At 40.2% G+C, this 27,266-nt stretch overlaps 1 protein-coding gene across 1 annotated transcript in view; it reads right to left on the bottom strand.

The window, feature by feature from the left end:
- Positions 1-10,550: 10,550 nt before the first annotated feature.
- Positions 10,551-27,266, bottom strand: part of MIPOL1 (mirror-image polydactyly 1) — a 288,139-nt gene continuing 271,423 nt past the window's right edge. Inside the window, exon 10 of the mRNA XM_018564483.1 lies at positions 10,551-10,783. Within this exon, the coding sequence (XP_018419985.1) occupies positions 10,717-10,783 (67 nt within the window). The 3' untranslated portion in view covers positions 10,551-10,716. The remainder of the gene's footprint in view (positions 10,784-27,266) is intronic.

Here is a 27,266-nt window from a genome sequence, read left to right as displayed (position 1 = left end):
ATCTTTTCTCTTCTTGGAGAAAGATCCTCCAACTACAAGGCCCCTTTCACACGGTCTGATCAGGAGGGGATCTGTACAGGGATTCACTGCTGATTGGAACAGATGTCACCATTGTGACATCTGTGTCCATCCAGTTTTTTCCTCCATCGCACTGAAATTACCAGACACGTTTGTCTATGGGGAATCGCATGTAAATGAACTTGTGTAACTGTATGTAAATGGACGTCCATCCATTTAGATTCTGCTGCCTATAGACTAATATTGGGCTTCTGATGGGGTCCACCTGAAAAACTGAAGGGAAATCTTGTGTGAAAGGGCTCTAACTAAAGTGGAAAATAATCCGACCCTGACTCTGGGATATGGGCTGTAGTTATGTCTGTCCCCCTTACACACACTTTTATTCATAAAGCTTTATTACAGCCAAAGTTTTTTTTCTCAATTTTTTTAGGACTTTATCATTATGTCTATGTCCCCACAGAGGGAATTTACTCGGAGAAAATTTTACATTACTTTCTGTCCTGGTGACAGGTTGTGAGGATGCTATAGGAACAGAAAGCGATGGGAAATCATGCAATAAGACAGGGGCAGCAAGAAAAACACTTTTTTTTAAGGTTGGGAAAGCTTAACACATCTGTCAACTTTTTATTGTGTTTTCCTGGGTCAGTGACAACCATACTCCTCATTTCTTTTCCTAGTGTCACAATGACAGAACATGAGAGGAAATATCTCCAATGGAGTAACATACATTATTAAAGCATCTACTGGAGTTTGGCTTAAAGACTGCATACAGTGCTTTTTTTGTGTGCAGTTCCTGCACAACTGTTCTGTAACATTTTTGTTGAGCATTAATTCAGAGCTACTTTTGCTGTGGTGATGACTCAAGACTACATTAACCTTCATACAGGCAGTCCCCGAGTTACAAACATCCGACTTACAAACGGAGGCTATTACTGTACAGCAGGGGTAGTTGTAATGCTACCGCACTCATGCCGACGAGGTCTGTCCACCTTTTTGGGGTTTGGTTCATAGTACTATGTGTACATTACAGGAATTTGGCTTTGTTAGACGTGGGGGCGAGGAGTGCTCACCTCTTCTTCCAGGTCACTGTGAGGTTTTTATTGCTGTCTGTATCCTCATTAGAACGATTTAAACTCCCTTCCTGTCCCTGAAACAACAGGAAGTGAGAGGAAATCTAACCCTAGGAAGGGAAATTCACTCATGTAAGAGTTATCATGGGAAAAAGGTGTCTCCACTGAAGCTATATCACCAATCCTTGTTTCCACGACAACCCAAAATCCAATTGTCACAGGGACAGAAAGTGAGGTGAAATCTTCTGAACAGGGGCCCAGACAGCAAAACAAAAGTTACAGGGGGTTAACCCTTCCCTATGCTATCCAAAACAAAAAATGTTTTTTTGGGCAGGAGTTACACTTAAAAAATGTACCTGTTCCAACTTACATACAAATTCTACTTAAGAACAAACCTACAGTCCCTATCTTGTTCATAACCCGGGGACTACCTGTACATTATCCTCTTCCAAATTGACAGAACCAACTTGGACACCTTTCATAAATTGATGCAATCAACAGGTAGAAAAAGTCATAGCATATCAAGTGCAGTGAAGAACATAATGTGTGCATACTTCTCATATAAGAGCAGGGGGTTATGTATTCTACCATTATAAGTCAGATGCTGGCATAAATAATTCATTTTATTACATTACAATATTTTTTTATTTGCTTGTACAATTTTGCAGAAACGTATTTTTTTAAGTTTTAGATACATTAGCATGCTTCCCTGGCACAGATGACACATCCACTTTAACTAGAAGTTATTAGCATTATACACCAGTATGAAATGTTAGGAGTAAATATAGTTAGCCTCACCAAAATAAATAATTAAAGAATGTGGCTTGGGAATCAGCAGCATTCAGCAATGGCAGTGTGACTCTTTAGTGCAGTCTAATGGTCAGAGTTCCTTGTGGACCGGTTTCTGGGATACAGGTAATCCAGGTATCAGAAGGTTATAGGGTTAAGGTCACAACTTAAGAAGCCATAAATCTCCTAACTATATGAAGGGTTTAGGAGAAAAAAAAGATAATAAAAAAAGGTCAACACTTTGCACACCAAACCAAAAAACAAGGACAATGAGCCACCCAAAAGAGCTGTTTGCACACTTAAAAAGCTTCTTAATGCTTTTATTGGCGTAGAGATTTCAAAACCCTACACTAAAATGCAAGGCAGACTCACATCAGTGACACCATTGTTCTGTTACAATTGAAGTATAATACTGCTAATGATATATAGTGCTTGGATGAAACAAAAGTAGAGTACACATAAGTAAGGGTGATCATACACACGTATTAATGTACACTTCCCAGTAAACTCTTAGAAAAATAATGATGATACTGGAGACCTAATGTGTATTTTGCCTTTTGCAGCCAGAATTTTATTTGTTACATGTTCCCATTCATACAACAAACTAAAAAAAGGTTGCTTCCATTTTACTTGCTCTTTTCTGAAAACTCCAAAACTATTTCCCCCTGCTATGTAATGTTAAGGTGGGGGCTGGGGAGTTAATACTTACCGTAATTAACCCCGTCTGTACCGTGCTAGAAGATCTCATCATTTGTAAACTAGATTTAAACACTATCTGTCCTAACAAAGGGTTAAAGATCTTGAGATCTGGGTTCTGCATGGTTTGTTAATGAGAGGAAACTCAGTCTGTCCTCACTTTGTCCCTCCACTTTCACTTTAAAATTATTCAGAGTAGTTTGCTGTCTGTCCAAAGGTATCCAAGGTGAAATATATATATTTGTAAATTATTTCTAGGTATGCTGTGTGAATGGGAACACAAACATATAGCGGGGTTTTCTCAAATTTGACTGCAAAAGTGGAACTACACTTTCAGATTCCTCATGTTTTGTTTACATTGCTGACCACTTCCACCTGCACCACTAGAGCCTCCTAGAGATCCTATGCAAATGCCAACTGTTTGGATACCTTTGTATGCACAGGGTGAGGCATGACCCCACCAACATCACCTCACAGGGCCTGGGGACAGGTTATTCAGGCTCCAAGCACTGCATTGTGGGAAGCAAGGGAAAGTGTGCTTTTTTTTATCCTGTGCACAGGGGATAGTTTTTTTAAATCCAAAAGGTGGGAGTGATGGGCTGCACTGTGAAGGATGGGGTGCATAAGAGTGCTTGTTGTACATCTATAAATTGGTGCTATCCTTCTGGAGGGTGGCTACTTTTGTTCCCCATGGTCCCTGTGTGTGTTGTGAAGTAGCCACCGCTCCAGGTTCACTCCTGTGATGGACTACAATCTCATGTTTAGGTTAGTAATTCAGTCTATACCACATTTACCACTGACTAATGCAGAGTTGCAATGCAAGCAGATCAGCTAAAAGCAGTTGGATCTGTATGAGTGTTATAATTAATCTAAATTAGTTGATTAATCGATTAAAAAGAATTTCGATTAATCGAACAGGAAAATTTTAATCATTACCAGCCCTAGTAACTTGTAATGAAGAAAGGACAGTGTCAGCACCAATTCAGAGATAATTTGAGGATGTACAGCAGGGTAATACACAAATAAGATACATTTGTGTTAATAGTTGAGGTACTTGAATGCTGAGTTTAGTGTCACTTTAAGATGAGCAGACCTATGAGAATAAACAGATCAAATTATCCTCATAGTTGCTGGGACCCTTCACAATCCTCTGTGATCCTTTCAGCTTCCTTCCCTTTTCTCCATAGAAGAGGGATAGATCATTTTAGAGATTTTCCAACAAGCGCCTGACAATCCAAAATCGTCTTTATCACCTTCTAGGAAAATGATACATGGACAGTTCTTATATGCTTAAAGCAGGCTGAAAACCAGGCCATTAATCACTACCTAACTATATGATTGGAACAATTGGCAAAATAATAATTATATACAGTGTGGAAAATAATGTTTTGATCCCCTGGAGATTTTGTAAGTTTGCCCACTTACACAGAAATGAAAGGTCTATTATTTTTATCATAGGTGTATTTTAAATGATAGAGACAGAATATCAACCAAAAATCCAGAAAAAACACATGATATAAATGTTATAAATTGAGTTGCAGTTCAGTGAGTAAAATAACTACAGTATTTGATCCCCTACCAACCAACAATAATTCTGGCTCCAACAGAAGGGCTATGTGCTACACATATTAGTCCTGTCAATTTAAGAAGGTGCTCCGAAAGACAACTCGTTATGTATATAAAAGACACCTGTCCACAGAATCTCTTTCTTCCATTCAAACCTCACCACCATGGGCAAGACCAAAGAGCTGTCAAAGAACGTTAGGGACAAAATTGTAGACCTGCACAAGGCTGGAATGGGCTACAAGACTATCAGCAAGAAGCGTGGTGAGAAGGAAACAACTGCTGGAGCGATTATTCGAAAATGGAAGGAATACAAAATAACCATCAATCGCCCTGGGTCTGGAGCTCCATGCACGATTTCGCCTCATGGGGCAAGGATGACCATGAGAAAAGTGAGGGATCAGCCCAGTACTACATGGAAGAAGCTTGTGAATGACCTTAAGGCAGTTGGGACCACAGTCACCAAACCAACCATTGGTAACACAATACACAGCTATGGATTGAGATCCTAAAGTGCTCGCAAGGTCCCCCTAATTAAAGAAGGCCCATCTGAAGTATGCCAATAAACATCTAAATGATTCAGAGAACGATTGCGGTCAGATGAGACCAAAATTGAGCTCTTGGGGATTAACTCAACTCGCCGTGTTTGGAGGAAGAAAAATGCTGACTATGACCCTAAGAATACCCTCCCTACAGTCAAGCACGGAGGTGGAAACATTATGCTTTGGGGCTGTTTCTCTGCTAAAGGTACAAGCCGACTTTACTCACTGAACTGCAACTCAATTTAAAACATTTGTATCATGTGGTTTTCTGGATTTTTGGTTGATATTTTGTCTCTATCATTTAAAATACACCTATGATAAAAAATTATAGACCTTTCATTTCTTTGTAAGTGGGCAAACTTACAAAATCTGCAGAGGATCAAATAATTATTTTCCACACTGCAAAATTGTCAGAGTATATCTGTTATCAATACATTTTGAATGTAATGAATATTTTATATAGCTTAGCAACAGACACCAGACAATAGGTGCACATAATCCGCCCATTGTACAATGTCATATGCGATACATGTGGATGTCCCTGTGTACTGTAGCCACCCACCACATTGCCTACAACATTGGTTTTTCATTAGTTTGTAGCTCAATAGGTTTTTCATATAATAGATAAGCGGAGGTTTAAAAGCTACAAGCTCATTCATACAAGTGATGAGGCATGCCATTTCAGAGGCAGATCAATGTGTTGTATAAAGTACTGTTGCAGAATGGCACCCTCTATAGAGGACTACAAATCTCAGCAGTACTTTATACAGAAATGTTATTGTTATATAAAGTATTGCTGGGATGTGTAGTCCTCTATAGCCTGTGGCATTCTGCATTGCTGTAAATATTAGGGATGCACCGATATATCAGCCACCAAAAGATATCAGGCGGAAATGGCACTTTTGGCTAAATGCCAAAAGTCCAATTTTTCTGCAGATACAGTGGCGCATCCGTGCTTTCTTTCCTCCCCGCTGGGCGCTGCTCTGTGTCCCAGCGGGGAGGAGAGAAAGTGAATGCTAGTATTATTCATTCAGGTTAAATCATATTTATTAGGTTTCAATCATCCATCTCTATCAAGAACCGAACTGTTTTTCACTCGGAATGCATCTTGGTATCAATTGAGGTAAGTGTACTGTTTTCCTTGCAGTAATGCAAAGGTAGAAATGTTCCAGTGTACAGAAATGTGTATTATCTCATCCCTGCAGGTGAATTGAGAGAGTCTACAGAGGGGCTTCAGCTGCACTTGGTTTGGACACTCAATTACTGTAGCTGGCTTGTAATGAGTATAATGGCCATTTGGTTCCATAAAAACTGCAGAGCTTGGCACATCAAAAAGGTATGCCATTGTACCAGCACTACCCAAATATCAGGGTTACTATGCTGTCAGCCAAAAAAATCCATCCTGGCCATAACCTTGTTCCCCCATGGAGATATCTGTGATATAAGATACTCCAGCCATCTCTCTTTTTAGATCAGGGGTCTCAAACTCGATTCACTCAGGGGCCACTGGACAAATTTTTTCCCCCATAGGGGCCACTTGCCAAATTTCATAATTCGCACACACACACACACAGATACGCACACATAGAAATATGCACAACCCCCCACAACCAGAACTACAAACACTAATGTACACACAATAAAGCCCTATTCACACGTGTATGTTTAGGTGCGATTAGGGATTCCTGCATCAGGAATTTGCATTTGCCTGCAGCAGGAATCCCTAATCTGGCATTTACAAGCGGCAACTGTCACCCATTCAAGTTAATAATCAAGTGACAGCAGCTGCATATAAATGCCTGCACACCGCATATAATGGTATGTGATATAACATGTAGTTAGGAATCAATCATTATCCCTGGACGCATCGATCGTGAATCCAAGGAGAATGTTTCCTAACTGCATGTCATTATATCACACAACGTTGCATGCAGTGTGCAGGAACAGAGAGCACAGCCAGCAGCAGCTATGCGGTCTGCATCTGACAGAGATGCAGACCGTGTAGCTGCTCAGGCAAGTCAGGTACGCGGTCTGGTACTTTGAGACCCCTGTTTTAGATGATCTAATGTCTACAGTCATACAGATTCTCTTTTGGTAGATTACACACAAATGAGACAGGATTCTTAGTTCGCCTGAGTGCACTTTCATTGCTTTATGCTATAACACAAAAAGTATTTCAGAGATGAACACGTCTCCTGGTGGAACAGCTCTCATCACAAAGAATCAGAGATAAAGTTCCAACTTCTTTGACTGACTTAGCTGAAAACCCAACCATACTTTTCAACTTTAATACAGGAGTCCTTACTCATAGACTTCCTAGAGGATGGTTCTTAACAAAAAGAGCTGTGTTATTGGTTCCATAAGGGCCTGAGTTTTGGGTACAATTGACATGGGGTTTGGGTAGGTGGAGGTTGGGCTTGCTTAACTCTACATTAAAAAGGTTGAGAGGCATAACTCTGTTTATTCCATACATTTTACAATTATTGTGTGCAGACCAAACATTTTATTACACAGCTGAAATACATGTGTGTTTCCTCCCCAAATATCTTTAATTCTGTTTAGCCAATCTTGTGATTCCCACAGCCCTGCAACACTGTATATTAGAAGACGCTGCATTTGTAATCACATATTTTAATCAAACTATAATGTTACTAACCAGTAGGAAAATATGGAAGACTGCTGGTTTAACTTTAATGCAGGTTAATCAGCAAATGTTTTTCAACCTTCTTTAGGCCTGGTTCACACCTGGGCGTTTTACAGCGCGTTCCTACGCGCTTTTAAACGCTCAACATGTAAAAAACAATAATTGCCTATGGGCATGGTTCCCACCTGGGCGTATTTCAGCGCGTAGGAACACGCTGTAAAACGCCCTACGCCCAAAGAAGTACAGGAGCTTCTTTGGGGCGTATTTTCCGTGCGTATCCATTAGGATACAGCCGGATAGCCCTCGTAAATGCGCGTTTGTCGCATGTGTCTTTTACCGCAAATCACGGTAAAAACGTGCGGCAAACGTGCATATTCTGTACGCCCAGGTGTGAACCCAGCCTTAAGGAAAAACAATTCCTTAATATATTGATACTGAATTAACTAGTAGCAAGGATGATTACTAACCCTAGGTCATATGTAAACCATCAGCGAGTCCAAGCACACCAACACCTTACATAATATTCACATAATTGGAGAGTGAAACCCTTTTTTACAAAATGTTGTCATGATCAGAAGGTTTTCAGGGCTGCCAAGGCAGCACTGGAGGACCACATATGCTTCCCAGGACTCCACTTGAGCACAACAGATTGTTGTACATGTTAAATGTGAAACAAAATGCAATAGTGCCTTATCACAGTAATAAACCTTCCAAGATAACATTGTTCATTTAGCTCTTCTGGTGACATTTAATTAGACTGTCTGCCCAAGCAGAAGTAGTATCATTGCTAACCACAGGCATCTACAGTGATGTTGTTAGACTGGTATCCACCAATGATATGAAGTTCTTTCATAATATATGTTCCTCTTGTTTTTATACTCACTGATGACGCTGAACACTTGAATAGTAAAATGATAACAGAATGGAATAAAACTGCGGAAACTGAAAAGTGAAGCTGTAGGCTATCAGATGCTTCTAAATACAGCTTTGACCAATTGTGCTATCCCCCAGGTTTACTACAGAAGCAAAAAGCTTGGAGCTGGTGCCCTAGACATCCACCGGGCCCTAGGCTACTGTATATATTCCCTACTGTATAGGAATAACCCAGTGACGTGCGGTACCTCTGGTGCCAGGTGAGGCATTCCCCAGCCTCGCCCCCAGTATGTCATGCCCCGCCCCCGCCTGACGAATCCCCGCCCCAAGCTAGTTTGAAGGAGAAAAGGAGGAGACAGGGAGGAGCCCTTTTCTGCCATAATTCTAGGTGAGGCTCAGCCTCACCTGCCTCCCCTGACCGCACGTCCCTGGAGTAACCTGGCTCAGGGAACAAATAGGGAACATACTATTAAACAATTGGGAAACAATCAGAGTTACTTTAAAGCCTGGGCAAAATGTAAACCCCCCCCCCCCTTACCCATTCATGTGCATTGTTTAATTTAAATACCTACTAAATCAATCTTTTCCCATTACTGGATCCCTTGCTGGTGCCGTTATTCTTGTCCTGGCGTGGGAAACTGGTAATCCAGCGATGTAGATATACATGCGCTGACTGGTCCTGAGACTTGCAGGAAGATCATCCAGCCTGCAAAGCATTTCAGAGTGAGTACCTGCACATGCCTGTGCATGTCCATAGTTATACCAATAGAATTGTGCATAGTTCTACTAATAGAGTTGTGCATGGCTCTTCATCTGTGCACAGGCGCATCTGCATGTGCATCTTGGAGTATGTGTGTCTTGTGGCATATGCACACTCATAATGAATCATGGTGCCAAAGTGGACTGTTTGAGGCCAAGACATCTGTATTGATCTTTTATTACTGACCCTTCTGTGGTTCTCCTCCGATTGCTGTTATGTTCTCAGTCTCACTAACCAGGGTGCTTCGAATGAAGCAGCTAGAGAGGCTGCCCTCATCATCTCATGCTCCCATTGAGGTCTATAACAAGACTCTTCTTCTGGATTCAGAAAGGACCCTGCCATTAGACAGCAAATTGGAATTGTCTGCATCACACAGGCAGTGATGTGGACACCCATAGAAGGATCTTGCCTCCTATACAAAGGAAATGATAGAAGGCCTGAGGCGTCACATGGCCACTGATTTAGGTGAGTAAAAAGGGTATTTAGTTGGGAAACACAAAGTTCAGCTTTAAAGTATATAACATTACAAATGAAATTGAGGATGCAAACAATGTTGTAAGTGCAGTTAATAATCAAACATATTCATAGAACTGTTTACCAATGAATAACCAATATATTGCCTATAGTATGTTACAAAGATTTAATACAAATTTATGAAATTACTATATTGATGCATTGGATTTACTTTCCTGCTTAGGACAGCATTCTTATTTATTGCTTTCTTAGGGTCACCATACACATTTATATCTGAACAATCTTTGTACAATTAACTTTAGATTTACCAAATCTATGCAATACGAGGACCTACCTAATCTACCCCATTAATCTATATCCAATCAGGCACGTCCTCACTACATAGTTGTTGGTAGGTTTAAAGGAGATTCTACAATCAGACTGTGTGGGGTGAGCTACTGTGGAAAGATGACAGGTGGAAGTCGACTGGATCTCTGTACTATGTAAGACCTCCACTTCTTTCTCCCCCAGTTTTATTAATTGTCCACAACTGTAACATAACCCATGAAATAACCCATTTATAAATGTTTCCTCTTACCCTTTTTTCACAGTTCAACAACTATTTGGTTTGTATATATGTGAAAGAAATGCATATATTGGTAAACAAACAAAAGACAATTTGCACATGAGAAGTATGTGTAGTGACAATCACTCATACATGATTTTTGTTTCCTTAAGACTCTTGTCCCTGTCTTTTATTATATGTAATTATCCGATGCAGAGCCTGCACAATAGATACATGGAAGCTCCACATAATTGCTTGAAAAGTGGTAAGCATCTGAGTTTGGTATCTTCTAAAGAGCATCAATGTAGGTTTTGGTGTATTTCCCCTGGAACTAAACATGTCTCTGTTCCCAACAAGGTAGGTCTTCTTCTAGTCATTCATAAGAGCATTGCTTGTGGTGTTATCAGTCCCAGAGAGGGAAGACTCTCTCATTAAAACTAGAATCTCTATGGCTGCAGACAAAAGCTGTGGATGAGCGGCAGGTTCACCTGAATTTATAGTGTAGTGAGGTGTTTAGTGGCAGTGTTTGGTCACTGTACAAGACCTCCCGTCACCATTCTATAATCCTGGAGCAGCATTGGTGTTGCATTTTAAATAACTTTATTTGTAAACCTAGTTGTGTGAAAGAAATCCTCCCCTTTACCCATCACTTCATATTTACAGAGTTCTTTCTCAACCTCAAGGTCTCTGGCAGTATAACGCTGTGTCGTATCCCAATGGTTTCATACAGTCCGAGATGGCATTCAAATGACTGTGCGAACATTGCCAGCTCCAACCTTTTTCCGCAATACATCAACCAGTCTTTCCAACCTGTAAAGAGATAAAATTAAAATATTATAACTGTTAAACATAAAAAGGGGCATGTTTACGTTTTCTCTCAGGAACAATCACGATAACACTAAAGGGAAAAACAGACAAGTATACATATACTCTTATGTGCTCTGGATATGAGGACACCTTGAATGTGTGCAATGAACTTGGTCCTTGGTAGAAGTCATTGGTCCAAGGAGTAGGAGACTCACAAGCTAGACATTTGATATTGAAAACTGGGGCCATTCTAAATTCAATCACATACTAAAACATGTTCATATTATGGTATTATGGAAGTAATAAACCTGAGTAGTCAGACCTCCCACCCTTAGGTCTCATAAAAAACTATGCAGACTTGTTACATGCTATAGGAAAGGATTCATTCAAAGAAAAACATAGAACATAGTTAATGAAAATGAAAAAAAGACCATGACCATGTTTATGAAGTTCAACCTCTCACAATGCCTGCAGGTTTGGTCAGAGAAATGCAAAACATGTAAATGGCTGATTGATTGATAGATAGATAGATAGATAGATAGATAGATAGATAGATAGATAGATAGATAGATGCTAGTTTCCTGGCTGTGACTGTACTGGCTTAGTCAAAGACCCGGAACAAGAGCAGAATAAATGAAAGCTGGAGAAAAGTCAGAAATCCTTATATCTATACATGGTCTGGGAGTCAGTATCTTAAAGAGACCCTGTCGCAAGATCATTCCTTTCAACAACAATCTTCCAATAGGATTATTATCTGTGCATTTTATGTATTTAAGGCATGTTAATTACCTGTAAAAACGTCCACTGTGTAGACATCTAAAAGCACTGAGAGTCTTACTGGGTAGCACCATCTTGATTGTGATGCCCGCAAACCCAGCAGTCTCAAAGCTGTTACTCAAGTATTCCCCTTTGCTCCTCCTCCAGCAGCTACATAACATATTATGTAGGGAGGAGAGGGGTGCAGGAGCTAGTCCAGCACAGACAGAAATTAGACACTCCAATCAGTTAAAGTGACATTAAAGGATAATTTTTCCCCCCCTCTTAATCCGTTTTCATCTGTCCCTCCAGCGACTCTCCGATCCAGCGCTGACTCCTCTCTGCTTGCAGGCATTTCCGATCCAGCTGTGTCTGCATGCGGGTGCACGCGTCCATAGACTTACCTTGCGTCTCTGCTTGTCTCCCGGCCAAGAATCCGAAGTGCGCAGCGAAAACAAGGTAAGTTTAAACTGCTGTTAAAGCGTTTTTTTTTTTACTTTTTGCCTATATCTACTACTTGCAAGCAGTAGATATAGGCAAAAACGGAGGGTTTAGAACCCCTTTAAACAAAAGAATGAACCTCATATATGAAGATTGCCTGTTACAAACAATAACAAATTGGCTCTTATTTTCCATACTGTATAAAAAAGATAACAGTGGAATAAGATTGGTTTCTATGGGCCATTTGATAAGAGTAATCAATTGCTAGGATGTAGTGTAAATTAAGTCATGCTCCCTGGCAGGTGATATATATTAGAATTCGGTAAGACACAGGGGAGATGCGCACTTGAGCTTAGCATTTCTAAAAACTGGTTGAGTAACTTTCACTGTAGTTAATGGAAATACATAGCATTGCCTCAGGCCATTAGGAAGAGTCCGGGTTATGGGAGGATATATGCACAGCAAGTGGCATAACACAGATACGCTTTTGCACATGATGGCATTTTATAAAACAAAAGGTTCTTTTTTATCCAATCTGGTCAACAAGGTGAAGGTATCTTCAATATGTCAAATGTATGACCCGAGGAAGTATTTTAAGTCTAAAAAAGTTTATTACCTCGGAATAATGGGGAAATGTGTGCTATCCAAAAAGCTGGAGATGACTGATAGTGTTTTAACCAATTGGCTGCATTATCAGAGCAATGCTATCTCCATTTCCTCTAACCAGTACACAGTCATTATTCAACTAATTATTCAATTAATAGTTTATATTGGAGAGGTCAGCAATGGCCTTCAAATCTCCCCCATGACAGGTTTTCTTTTAAAAGCAGAAACTCCATACCAAAATATCGTCCTTTCTAAGGTTTTGTATACAACAAACAAAGCTCTATCATAGTGGGCAAGATCTGTTTTTTTTTTTTATGGAAAAAATGCTGTTGCAGGTTCCCTTCAGTGCTGCTCAAATGGCCAAAAAAAACCTAGGCAGTTGGTCATGTGATCTTTGTTAAACTAGAGGATCAAAGTTCCTGTTGGCTGTTTCTCTCCTTCAAGGGAGATCATGTGACCAAACACCTTGTTTTTTTGTCATGCATTGTAAAGTATAAGGCACCTGCCTTTTAGCCTGCTATTCTTTATGTACCCCAGCAAGACTGTAAACTGTAAAATATCACTTTGTTCAGTCTTTAAAAGGAATGGATAGAATTTTATATTGCTTCTCCCTGGGCTCATTTACAATAAATGAGAAGTGTAAAGTCGCTCCACAGTTATTACTTTATGATTTTGCATACAGTCAGAGGTTACATATCCAGTTAGGGGGCCAATAAAATAAGATTTTGCACTGGGGTATTGAAGTATATTATAGAGCGCAGAAGTATAATCTGCTGGTTCTAAAGGGGAAACCTGGAGCTTGCCATTGTTGACCTCCTTAAAAAATGCTAGTTCCCTGGCTGTAATGCCAATTCTTTGACTTCCATATATTCCACTGACCAGGAACAAGCATTCAGCAAAACATTGAAAAGTCAGAGGTCTGATCCACATGCTTGTTCCAGGTCAGAGTCTCAGAAAACACAGCAGACATTAGATCTGCATGGCAGCCAGACAACTAGAATTTTCAGAAGAAGAAATCAGCAGTAGCAACCTTCTGGTTTCTCTCAGCACAGGTTTCCTTTAACCACATGCTGACCGGGGTGGTAAACCCCCTTCCTGTCCAGGCCATTTTTCAGTATTCAGCGCTGCAGTACTTTGACTGACATTTATTCAGGCATGCAACGCTCTACTGAAATTAATTTTATACCATTTTTTAGGGACACATAGAGCTTTCTTTTGGTGGTATTTAATCACAACTGGGATTTAAATTTTTTACTGTACAATGGAAAAACGGAAAATTTTCTTTAAAAACCTGCTTTATGTTATAAAATATTTATTATTACCCAATTGTTTAGGTAAAATATAAAAAATGAGGTCACGTCAGGTAAATAGACACCAAACATGTTAAGCTTTAACATTGCGTGCGCCTACAGAATCGCAAAAAACTACCATGCCTAAAATTGGCCATAGGCAACACTTTAAAAGCTTTTACCGCTTATCAGTTTAGTGTTATCAGTGATTGATGGGCCTAGAATTATTGCTCTCACTGTGATGTTCTCGGCGATATGTAACATGTGTGGTGTAATCGTTGTTTTTGTACGTAGGCGCACCCGACGTGTATTTACGTGTATAAGTCCGTGCGCGGGGGACTTAAAACTTTTTTTATGTTTTTTTTATTTTTTTTAATATGAAACTTAATTTTTTTTTAAACCACTTTTTTAACTGCTTCATCAGCTTCTTCTCTGGCTCTCAGCCAGCGAAATGACAGCTAAAGGCAGAAGTAATACACATCGCTTCCAACTTTAGAGAGAGTAGGGGGAGAGATCAGCGGTGGGGGAAATGCTAATCTCTCCTCCTTCTCTCTACCAGAAGCCACTAAGCTGGTGTTCTCGGTCCCAGGCACCGCAGGGGGGACAGCGGTGCCCGGGATAACAGGCAGCAGCAAAGGGGGGGGGGCTATATAAGCGATTGGCCAGCTATAGAGCCGGCCGAACGCTTGTATGTAACAGCAGTGATGGCTGTACACATTCCTGGCGGGAAGGATCCGCCGCACGCAATTTTATGATGGGCGGACGGCTAGGGGTTAAAGAGAGCCTGTTAGGTTGCTCTACATTGATACGTTAAAGCAGGGATAGCCAACTCCAGCTGTTGTGGACCTACAAGGCATTGCAAGACTCTGACAGCCACAGGCATTACTTCCAGAGGCAGATGCATGATGGGATTTGTAGTTCCACCACCGCTGGAGGGCCAGAGTTTGGCTACACCTGCTTTAAAGGCTATGTAAACAAGAACATTATTTTATTTAATCTCGTTTGATTTGTTAAAATTACTGTTGTAAGTGTTTTGTTACATCTGTTTGATAGGTGCAAAAATACCTCTTGATTGTGCCAGAAATATTGTGAGCTCTCTGTCTGCGTTGAACTCCTGTCAGTTACATTGTTTCCAGTTGCCCCTTTGCACTACAAAACACCTCCCCTCCTGTCATAAAGAGGAGGAGAAGGGACAGTGTTTTGTAGTTCTAATACACTTTATGTCCTGGGGTGACAACAATGTTCCTCCACAGTGTACAGCAAATGACCTTTTGTGAAATGTGTTACTGGCAGGACCACCAGGTGAGAAGAGAGAAAAAAAATTGTCTGAAAAAAGAAAACATGCAGCTACCAAAATCTAGAGAATGGTAAATTGCAATATAGTACATTTTGTTCTGGGGTTTAGATACCCTTTAAGGTTCAAACCCCAAAGTGGCCAAACTACAAATAAATAAATACAAATGTTATATATGACGAATGCAAATCCCATCCCAACTAACCATATGTTTCTAAATCCATTGCACAGTATTTATGTCACAGAAACAAGACTTTTTTTTAATAACCTTTTTGGCCATTGCAATAAAGTTTTTTTTCTTCTCTTTCCAGAGGAATCAACACAACTATATTTTATAGAAATGAAGAGCACCCATGGGCTAAATGAATGATTTTCATAGATATTAAACTGTAGCTGCCTCTAGCTGTAACAGTTTATACAAATATTTAGCCCGGCGCAGATCACATGCAAATGAGAAGACACCACAGGCTCTGTGTGAAAAGCAAAAACAGTTTGCTGGGTTTGATGAGGCTGAACACTTTTTGTTTGTCTATAAGCCTGCAAAGAGTGTCACACTGTTCCTTTACCCCAGGGCTTAACTCCCACTTTCTACAATAAGCATATGTATGTCCCCAATTTCATATCCTCCGTGAACATGCAAGTGCACTCTCTACATGTCCCGATTTCACTGTATGCCAATTAGTGGATCCCAGACGTGGATGTCTATTGATCACTATGAACAAGCACATTTCTTTAATTTACTGCACTTTAAAGCTGGCCATAAACTGTATGATTTTCTTTGTTCAACCTGCGGGCTGACAAATTTTTCCATCAACGCTTAAGAGCTTGATTCAGGAATCTCCCGCTGTTTGCATTGTATTCTGACGGTGGCCACCGGCCGCTGTCAGAATACCCGAACAGAGCTGGCAGCTCATTGGCTCCTTCTATTAGCTGATCGAGGGATGCCGGCCAAAAGGGTGCCAACAGCAGCACCCACTGTATGAATTTTGGCTGGTTCATCAAGAACTGGCCAAAATGTGTATAGTGTATGGCCTGCTTTTGTAGGTTGCATCAATTAAATTAGGGATGCACAGATACTTTTCGAGTACCAGTGCAGATACTTGGCATTTTCATGAGAACTACCAGGGTTGCAGCTGGGACCTGGCTCTGGCACTCCACCACTGTCCTGAAATCATTACTCTGTATTGTTTTAGAAAAACTGTCGCATGACAATAAACAAAAATGTATCAGTACTCATACTTGTAAGTACTCGGCAAGTACCAGTACTCATACTCACAAAACTGGTATCATGTTCATCCCTTTATTTATATTTATAAAAACAAAATCGTACCTTAAAACAGAGATGTACAAATCGCAGGAGCTCCGTGTGCCCCTTACAAATGACAGCTGCCTCGTAATTTTTGAATTTTTCTCTAGTGTAGTCTTGGAGCTCAAAAGTATCGGTACATGTACTCGTACGTGTACCGAGTACTGTACTTGGTATCTGTGCAACCCTAAATAAAATTAAAACAAAAGTGTAGACATTTCAGTCTAAGAAGTCCAGTTTCAACAATTTTTCAGTTGACTTTCGTCAAAGGAACCGGGCCAAAGATGGTGATGATGCTGGCTGAACAGTCACTGTTTGGGTATTCTGACAGCTGTGGGTGCTGGCTTTTAGAATACAATAACCAAACAAGGGAGATTAACCTATTGGCGATGTTTAGCATGGATGGGGGAATCAGGCGTTTTGTCTCATTCAGCCAGCATTAGAGCTTTTCTCTGGATTATTCACTTGCTTCCTATTTGGTTGGCAAGAAAGAAAGTAACCAAAAAATGGTAGAGTACGAAAAGTGTTACAACTGATTTTTATTGCCATCTATGTCCTCTTAGAGAAGATCTCCTCACTTGTTCTGCGGTCATCAGGACAGAAAGTGAGGTGCAATCTCTCAAGGACATGTAATGCAGGGACGTGCGGTCAGGGGAGGCAGGTGAGGCAGAGCCTCACCTAGAATTATGGAGGAAAAAGCTGTCAGCTTCATGTCTGAAGCTGACAGCTCTTTCTCCATTCAGATCGGCATCTAACAGGTTACACAGCAGGGAAATCCTCCCCGCTGTGTAACCTGTCACGGAGCCTCAGCGGTGAGGAGCAAGTGAAGGACAGGGAGACTCCTCCCTGTCTCCTCTTTTCCTCCTTTACATTAGCTTGGGGATTTGTTGGGGGCGGGGCTTCATCTGAAATGGGGGGGGCGGGATGCTGGGGAATTCCTCACCCCGAGCAAGAGGTACCGTACGTCACTGATGTAATGTGTATGAAAAGGAAACCGCTAAAACAATACAAATATACTGTTACACATATATTTCCCATTACAGCTAGTCAGCACTGGCTGTAATGGGAAATAATAGGAGAAAGACTATTTTAAGTGCTTTAACATTCTAGGTTATGAACAGAGGTATTTGCAAATGTGTGCCCTATTTTTAACCTAAAGGTTTGAAACATTTAAAGTCTTTTGCTGATTAGCTGGAGTAGGTGCAGGAGAATCTTTGCATTGTTTTGAATTGTATTGCTCTATCCATGTGCACATTTCCTCTTCTAGCTGTGCATTCTTCAAATATGGAATTTGTCAAATTTCCTTTGGTAAAAGAAAACCTGTCATGACTGTCCCATGGAACTTCTTCTTTGCTAACTTCTCCTTCCATAAATTCTCTCTCATACTGACCCCTCTTTATTTAAAACTTTGCCAGAATAGGTATATAGATAAGGACTTCAGACTTATCTGACCTGCAACCATGTTGTGGGTCCTTGTTTCAAAATATTGAAGCCAGTGGATTAGCATAACAGCCAGGAAAAAGTTATGTTCTGGAGAACGTAAGCAACAGCACCCCCTGTATTGCTCTCAGTTGTGAAGTTGTTAAAATCTTTAGGCGTGTTTACGACATTGCAATTGGGTATGCTTGGCCCAACCAATGTGTATATTTGGCTTACACTAAACAATCGGGTGCAATACATGTTCAATACCTGCTCACTCAGTACTATGTTTATTGATAGAGTTATATGTAGTAAAATCAATATTAGAGAGGCCAAGAATTAAGAGAGATCTGCCTCTCCTTGTACAAGCTGTGCAACTCTGGGACATGCTCCCTGACACAGGCAACAAAACAGACGCAGTGAAGAGCTTTTTCTATTTTCTTTGAAGAAAAGGTCCCCATAAGCCGCAAAGATTTTCCCTTATCCTGGTAAACACTGACATGTAAAAACAAGCACTTGCAATGACTGGTTCTGGTGTTAAATTTAACAGGGCTAACCAGGCCAAAACCCACAAGCAGTTCTCAGATCTGTCACATCACTTGCATCTCCTGGGCAGCATGTGTCTTCCACTGGAAAGGTGAAACAGCCCTGACCACAGGCTTGTCTGTTGGCTGTTCCAACTGCTGCCACATACAGGTGAAACTCGAATAATTAGAATATCGTGCAAAGTTCATTTATTTCACTAATGCAACTTGAAAGGTGAAACTAATATATGAGATAGACTCATTACATGCAAAGCAAGATAATTCAAGCCGTGATTTGTCATAATTGTGATGATTATGGCTTACAGCTCATGAAAACCCCAAGAACCCCAAATCCACAACCTCAAAAAAGTAGATTATTACATGCAATCAATAAAACAAGGATTGTACATAGAACAATATCGGACCTCTGAAAAGTAAAAGCATGCATATGTACTCAGTACTTGGTTTGGGCCCCTTTTGCAGCACTTACTGCAATTACTTTTGCACGATATTCTAATTATTCGAGTTTCACCTGTATTATCCATTTTTTACCAATCATAAATGTTATGTTACAAAGTTTGAAAAAATATTCAGGTATAATGCAAAAGGCCTAAATTAAACATTCGGGAAACAACCAACACATTTCCTTTAATTTAATTATTTTACCTATTGTCTTTATTTTAAATGAGAATTTCAGCTTTGGATAGAGTATTGAAGGGTTAGAACTAGGGATGTCCCGATACCGATGCTAGCTTCGGTATCGGACCCGATACAGGGCATTTTCACAAGTACTTGTACTTGTGAAAATGCCCCGGTACCTAACGGCGATGCTTGCGCATCAGTGTTGATTCGGTATTGCCCGACGTAGTAAACCATAAACACAACATAGTATCACAACTTAAAATATATAGGAAAAGGTAATCAGTCAACGAAAAGGGCCCTTATATAAGTGACTCTGGAGGGGGAGACTCTAAGTGAAGTATCGAAAAGAAAAAAGGAGAAGAAGACAGGAGCATATAAGAGTAATAGAGGGTAGGATAGTGAGATTAGGCAAATAACTAATCAAGTGACATCATGAAAGACATACAAGTGGGATAGAGGCAGGTCAAAGTCTAAATGAAAAGAGTGAGACATGTAAGAAACGATCCACTGTTCCCAAAATCTTTTAAAATTTGGGGAGGGTATCCAACTGGACAGCTGACATTTTCTCAAAGAACATGACTTGAGAAATCCTAAGCTTGACTTCAGGAAAGGGAACTGTATGGGAGTGCCATGCCCACGCAATTACCCGCTTAGCTTAAGTGGGAATATCGGTAACCAGCCGTAACTGACTACTGGTAAAATTATTTTTATCATAAGACAAACAGGCTTATTGAATAAGGAAGAATGCTATCTGTCCATGCTTGTGACAATCTGACAGAGCGATCCTATGTTTGATTCCAATTTCTCTAGAAATTGCAGAGCAACTGAAGCAAAATGGATTCATTTGACCACAAGGAAATGGGATCCAAATTGCCCGGATTCTCCAGATCAGTTGAGAATTTCACAAATTTTCTGTAGTTTTTTCCAGTTTCAATTTAATTTCAATGTCATCTTTCAATAAACTGTTGAAGCTTTCAGTGTATTGCCCAGTTTCAACTACACGATTGACTGAACTCTGGTGGTCCACTGAACTCCAGGGTGGTATGTAGCTTAGTTTCTGGTGATTACTTGCGTTATGTATGCAATTCCTGGTGGCTCGAAAGTGACTGAAATTGATTTAAATTGGCACCTGTATGGCCAACTTTTTGGTTTTAAAGATGTGCAGAATGCAGTAACCAATAGATAAAATATTTCACTTTACTGACTTGCCAGATTATTGAAGAAATGGTTCCTGACTGGTTGTGATTTATTCTAGCATTCTCTGCCATTTCCTGAACATAACTATACAGCTAATATAAAAGACCCCTTTTTTTCTGAAAAAAAAAAAATATATGACAGCTAAAGTATCTTGACATTAAGCAATAAGGTTAAATTACATTACACAAACACAAATGTTGTAAAGATCACAGTCATCTTAGAGTCAGAGAAGTCTGCCAAGTTCTGCACAGATTCAGAAAACTTCCTTCATCTCTGAACGGATAAGTTTTCTTAAAGTCAAACTCCCATTGAAAGTTGAACAGGAACGCCACATGCCACTGCATGCACCAACATTTCATGTATAGAAAAGGCATAAAAAATGCGCCAGGACATATAAAAATACAAGCTATTAAACCTTATTACGGCTCTCCATCCAAAAAACTTTTTTTTCTATGGCTTTTGCTGTTCTTAATCTCTGTTATGCTTCACTGCAAATTCCATCAGAGCTTTTTCTGTGTCTGCGTCTATAATCCATTATTTCAACACATCCGTGCTTTCTATATAAATTAAATATTTCTTCAACTTTTAAGTTGTAATTTTGCTTATTTAAACAGTGTGTATGAAGTAAAGCTTTAGGTGCAGTTAATGTTCTATTTAACTCTTTGAAATAATAATACTAATAAATAATCTATACAAAGGTAAACTGACAGATATGTTAGGCTGGTTGGAGAACATTTTGGTTTCAATACTGCACAACATGCTGTAAATGCAAGACAGGCATTCATTGCTTTTAATGTATGCAGTATATACAGTCGGTAAAAGGTTTGTCGGTCAAATATGTAGACTTAAAGGGAAATTCCACCTTTAAAACAATAATAATAAAACCACACTTCTTCATAAAAGAAAAAAGGTGCATTTATTATTTTTTGCATAGGAAAAGCATTGCAATCGCGATCAGTAGATCACATTTCCTATGCTCTGTAAAATAAGGGGGAAAAAGCCTAAGGGCTTGTTCACACCAAATGCGGACCAGAGCTGCATGAGTTTCTGTACATGCAGTGCAGTGCGTTTTGCCACGTTTTTGACGCGGTCTGGGTTTTGTTTGTAGCCTAAAATGGGCTTTCAGTGCGTTCCTGGGCACTTGCGTTTTTTATGTGTTTACATGCGTTTCGGTGAGTTCCCGAGCAGAAAAAATAGGGCATGTTGCAGTTTTTCCACATGCTCTGGAACTGAACGCTCTGGTGTGAACTAAGAGCTCAAAATACCATTGGAATACATTGGATGCATTTTTGATGCGTTCTGTAACTGCTCTGCATCTGCTCCGCACTTGGTGTGAACAAGCCCCGAAAGAAGAAAAACACATGCAGCCACCACATCTAAGGACTGGTAATCTGCAATTTATTAAAGGTATATTTTTGGGTTAAGATACACTTTAAGGATTTATTCACTTTTCTGTACCAGATTAACATGCTGCGCTAAGGCAGCGCATTAATTTTGAAGGCATGAAAACAATCTATCTGTACTTTATTTAGGCAATGCAAGACACAGAAACACTACATTCCCGTTTGTTTGTTCTGGTGCACTGAAGGACAGGTGCATTTGGATAGACTGCATATGTGCATTCCGAATGGAAATGCACATGTACAGTGTGTTATTGTGTGTTGCAGTAAAAGTGCATTTAAAATACACATGCATTATATTCAGTAAAACTCTGTTTCAGACCTGTTTATCCAGCCATAGAGCAATGTTTTATCAATTTTGCACCAGCTCATAACCGGCTGAATCTTTATTAACTGATGCAGGTCAAACATCAACCGTAATGAGTACCCAGAGCATGTGCGTATAAACAACCCCAAGACTGCAATGGGGCCTGGGGGTGGAAAGGGGCCCCATTAGGGGGTTTGTTGAGGCAAATTAACCATAGAAAATCTGTGTGTATGTGAACATGGCACATATCCAGTACTGTATCATTAAGGATTGCAGGGGTTGCTGTTGACACTAACCCTGTACCCCTGTACCCATGTGACATTTCCAGTCAAGAAAAGTGGATGTCAGATGCCGAGGAAGACTTCAAGTGACACTAAACTCAGGAGTTAAATTTAAAAAATGCCTTCAATTACCATAAAGAAAAACTCTGGGGAAATCTTTTATGAACCCTTGCAGTAGGGCTAGCCACGCACTGCAAAGGTTACCTGCTTGTTTTTGTGTAGGTGCTTAAAAAAAAGTTATACTCACCCGAGCCGCCTCCCTGCTTCTCCAATCTCTGAAGCCTGCCTCCTCCTATGCTGCAGCATTGGAATGTCCCTCGGCGTCCTCGCGTCTTTAGACAGTGTATAAAACGTGATGATTTACAGGACCTTAGGCCACTGCAGCAGAGGGGGAGAGAGGCTGGAAGGCCTAGTCTAAGACCAAGCCGGATCACAGCTTCAGATGAGGATAACTTTTTTAGCACCTAGGCAAAACTTCTTCTTTATTAACAATACTGCACATTATTTGTGTATCACTCGGCTGTAGATCCCCAAATCATCTCTGAATTCATGCTGACACTGTCCTTCCTTCTGGAGTGGTGGCTACTTTTGTTCCCCATGGTCCCTGTGTGTATTATAAAGTAGCCGCCGCCCCAAGCTCACTCCTGTGATGAACTATAATTTCAATACAAATTACCAAACTAAACATGACATTGTGATCCATCACAGGAGTGAGCTTGGAGTGGTGGCTACTTTACAACACACACAGGGACCATGGGGAACAAAAGTAGCCAGCCTCCAGAAGGTAGGACAGTGTCAGCACCAATTCAGAGATGATTTGAGGATCTACATGTGAATGATATATAAATAAGGTACAGTATTGTAAATGGTTAAGGTATCTGAATTCATGTTTAAGCTTTAACGCCTGAGTTTAGTGTCACTTTCGGAATCATTGTCATTAGTCAAAGTTTACCCTTTACAGGCTCCGCAGTAAGAATAATTTGTGAAGATGTCTTTGTAATGTAGATTTATTGTCCTTGGAGCTTCTGGTCATCCTAGCCAGCACTGAAATTTGATTCTGTATGCCTAATGCAAATTTCCTCAAGCTGTATAAAATCAAAGGGTTTCCTTAAAGTGATATTAAAGTAAAGATTTGAATATCCGGCATAATCAGTTGGGCTCCTAAGCACTGTCCCTGATATCCTGTTTTAGGGTGGCTTCTTTCCTTTGTAGGGTCTTATGGAGCCACCCTTGTGTGTGCTAGTAGCTGTGTGTGTCTCTACACACACACGATAATAGAATGTCACCAAAACACCAAGGTCAAGTGTCTAAAAAAGTCTTTATTGACCCATGTCCATCTTGTCACAGAGAAAGCAAAACATTGCCTTCTCTGTGACAAGATGGATGTTTTTGAACACTTGACCTAGGTGTGCTGGTGATATTCTATTATTATTTGGATCCGCAGCACCCATCTACAAGGGAAATATCAGTAAGAAGTGCGGTGGAGTTTCTCTTGGACTTGATCCATACACACACAGACACAGCAAGGCAAACTTCTCCCCTCTCTTCTTTTCTCCAAGCAAGTAGATAGACAGCTGTGATCTTGTACACGACAGGAAGTTCAGGGAAGCCGAGCTGAGAGAATTGGAGCCAGCTGTTCAGAAACAGGATGACTGTAAGTGCTTGGGAAAACATTTAAAACAAAAATACTTTGCTGGGCAATGTATATTTGTTTGATCTGAATTCATTATTTAAAAAGTTTGAGAGTTTAACACTAATTTAAGCTGCCATATGTCTTGAGCTGTTGCAGCCCTTGGTATCTGTATGCAGTAACTTAAATTTATTTAATTGCTACAATCCATGCATACTGTTTTTTCCTATTCACTCCAAATTCCAGTTGTTAAATTATTGCATTGCAATTGTGAATTTTTGTACATAGTCTATCTTTCCCAAATACAGCAATAACAACCTGGCAGAGTTTCTATCACCCTAACACACACCATCTTAAAAAATTGAAAAATAAGCCCAACTTTGGCTGAATTTGGCCTTTTACTGCTAAAATTGCTTGAATCAATGTTGTATTGGGGTACTTTGTGTTAATTATGTGTCCTGGGAATTGCCTAGGATGCAATTAGGAACCTGAAGATATCAGGCTAGATAAATGTGAACATAGCTTTATTGTAATCAGCTGTCAGATGGCCTGCGCCTGTCATCATAGCCAAAGCGTTGTGACATCATGACTATATTTTATCTTGCTTACTCTTCTGAGCTGACACAAGCAGACTGTATTCAAAACAAGCCAAATGTTTTATAAGCCAACAGGATCAGGGGTGACAAGTTAGACCCGTGGTTAGAGTTTGCTTATAAGTCGTTTACACATTACAACACAGTACTATTGATTTATCGGTAACAAAATATACGGAGTATACTTGGGTAAACTCTAGAGAGGGAAGCGTTCAGGGAGGCGATTGTTGTGGGATATTTTCAGACACAAAGCGAGTGTCTGGCAGAGGGAAATAGCTGTAAAGTCAAGACTAATATTTAGTAAGACCGAAAGCACAAACAAATTAGGTCTAGCAATCGTAGGCTTCATCCAGAATTAAAAAAGCATATTTACATAGTATTTCAAAGTATACAACAGCCTCTCCATAGCAAACTGCTCACTTACAGATTAGAAAAGGAATATGTATTCATGAAAGCAGAAAGCTTCGGCCGGGATCTGTGGCTTAAAGAAACAACAGTAATTTCTACTACATGTTTACTAAGCAAAGTAAAAAGTGTTGACAGATGTTAGGGTTAAGAAAATTCTCCATATAATAGATTCTATACACTTCTCAGACTGAACAAAGAACACAACACACTTTTATGGTTTGTTGGCTGTAATATTGTAAGTGCTGTCTAACAATAGGCTACATATACCTTTAATGTTTATTGATTCTTTCTTTATTATGAGTTTTATTTACTGCAATTAGAACTATAGTTTAAAATAAAATATGGTGTGGACCATAAAAAGATAGGGAAGTGTTCTTGATTTCCTTTTTGCAAGTGTACATATTAAATTGTTGATGCTGCCAGAATCGTGGGCAGCACGGTCAACTTTGTAGAGCAGGAGTGCAGCTAAACATACAGACACAGGGGGAGGAGTGACTAGACACTTCTCATAGACAAGCTTCCATCTTGCCTATCAGTGTGTGACGCAGCACCACTCTTTTTTGTCAAAGCTGGTTCACCACTAAGTTAGCATGCAGTATTAGCAGTCTTGGGAGTTGTAGTCTATACCAGCCTTTCTCAACCAGGGTGCTGTGGCACCCTGGGGCACCTTCTGGGTTCCTCAGGGATGCCTCAAAATCTCCCTTATATAAAGGGGGAGCTTTTCATGTGATGGGGGGAGTCTAATGTGAAAAGAGGGGACTCTGATGTGAAGTGGGGGCTCTTTTTTTTTAAAGGGGGTCCCCAGATGTAAAAGGAGGTGGCTTATGGTGTAAAATGGTACTCTGATGTGAAGGGGGGCTCCTGATTTGAAGGGGAGACCAATATGAAGGGGGGGCTCATTTTTTGGGGTTTTGCATGGGGTCCCCCTTAAAATCCACTAAATTTTAGTTTGCAGTTCCTCAAGATTTTGCATACTTTTAAATGGTTCTGGTGACAACTGACAATTTTGAATATGACAGTGGGTGAATCTCCTTAATTGGGATACAAAACAGCAATACAAACCTGATAGGTGTCCTAACCTTTCACACCTTTATTCAAAACTAAACAATGTGGCTTTAAATACACTTGATTCACACACCAGTTAGATTTTCCTTAAATTGGACATGTTAGATCAACAGAGTTTAGCAATATCCACAGAGTAAAAGAGCCTTTTTAAAATGTGTCCAATTTATATCATATTAGCTAGCCCCTCCTAACACGCAATACATATGGTCAATTCTGCTGATCTAAAGAAAATTCAACTGGTGCGTGGCCAGCAAATACTGCTGGTAGAGAAGAGATGAGGAGGAAGTAAAGGGTAATTTCTTAATGAATGTCTGAATTCCAGCTCTGTATATTAAATGGCATGTTTGTTTAAAAAGCAGAGTGAGGCCAATGCAAAATAAAGGCACACTTATCCTTTCAACAGAGTTTTTGGACACCAATGTCAAATGTGAATTGGACTGCACAAGACTTTGTCATCATTATCAATATCTATTTCAATAGCAAGATCAATATCTATATACTAAAGAGCTGAAAGTCTTTATTGCACATCTGTTATAGAAAACAAACTAATGACAGGTCTTAGTGTAATGAGTGAGGATTGACCACTGTCACATGGGTTAGCCTTGGGGCCTGTGTAGATGGGCTTTTGTTTACATCACAATTTTTAATTCCTATAGAAGTCTATAGGAGTGCAAAACCCGCTTGAAGCAGGTCAAATGCAGGTCAGAAAGAGGTTAACTGAACTTGTAAATGCATTCTGAATGATCTCAGAAGTGTCTCAAATGGATGTCCAACTGATGCCAGCAACACAAGCTCAAAGCCCGTTAACACAGACTAGTTGAGTTTACAAGGTGGTTGGACACACAGGGACAATCTGACTGTCCTAATGCCAGCAAATCATCTACAGACTGATTAGCAGCAGCAATGTTTCCTAAGATCTGTCAGCCAATGGATGTCTGCCAGGCCTAACACACTTGCCCAATCACAAATGACTGGACTGGGTTATTTTATGTCTATGGGCTGGTGTACCCTCACTTTTTTCTCAATTGCTTGAAACATTTCCTGATCCTACTCTCTTGAACAATGTATAATGGTCGAACAGTATCCATCTGGGAATTGTGGAGATTGCACAGCCCTGTTCATGCCCAGACAAGAGGTACTTTTTCCACTCTTAAGTGTTCACATTGTTCCACTCATATTATAGAGAGAAGATTGATGAAGAAGGAGGCATAATGTGACTGTGCTCACTGCCAGTCCAGCTGAAAAGAGTTTTGTGTACTCTCTGCTCAGTACTATGATAATCCCTGCACTTCACAGACTCTGAACAGACCCTCGGCCCTCTCGCAAGC

This window comes from Nanorana parkeri, unplaced genomic scaffold (genome assembly GCF_000935625.1).
Source record: "Nanorana parkeri isolate BGI_ZX_2015 unplaced genomic scaffold, ASM93562v1 scaffold755, whole genome shotgun sequence".
In the NCBI taxonomy this organism is placed as follows: Eukaryota; Metazoa; Chordata; class Amphibia; order Anura; family Dicroglossidae; genus Nanorana; species Nanorana parkeri.
Note: the sequence above shows the minus strand (reverse complement) of the source record. Positions and strands in the feature narration are given on the sequence as shown.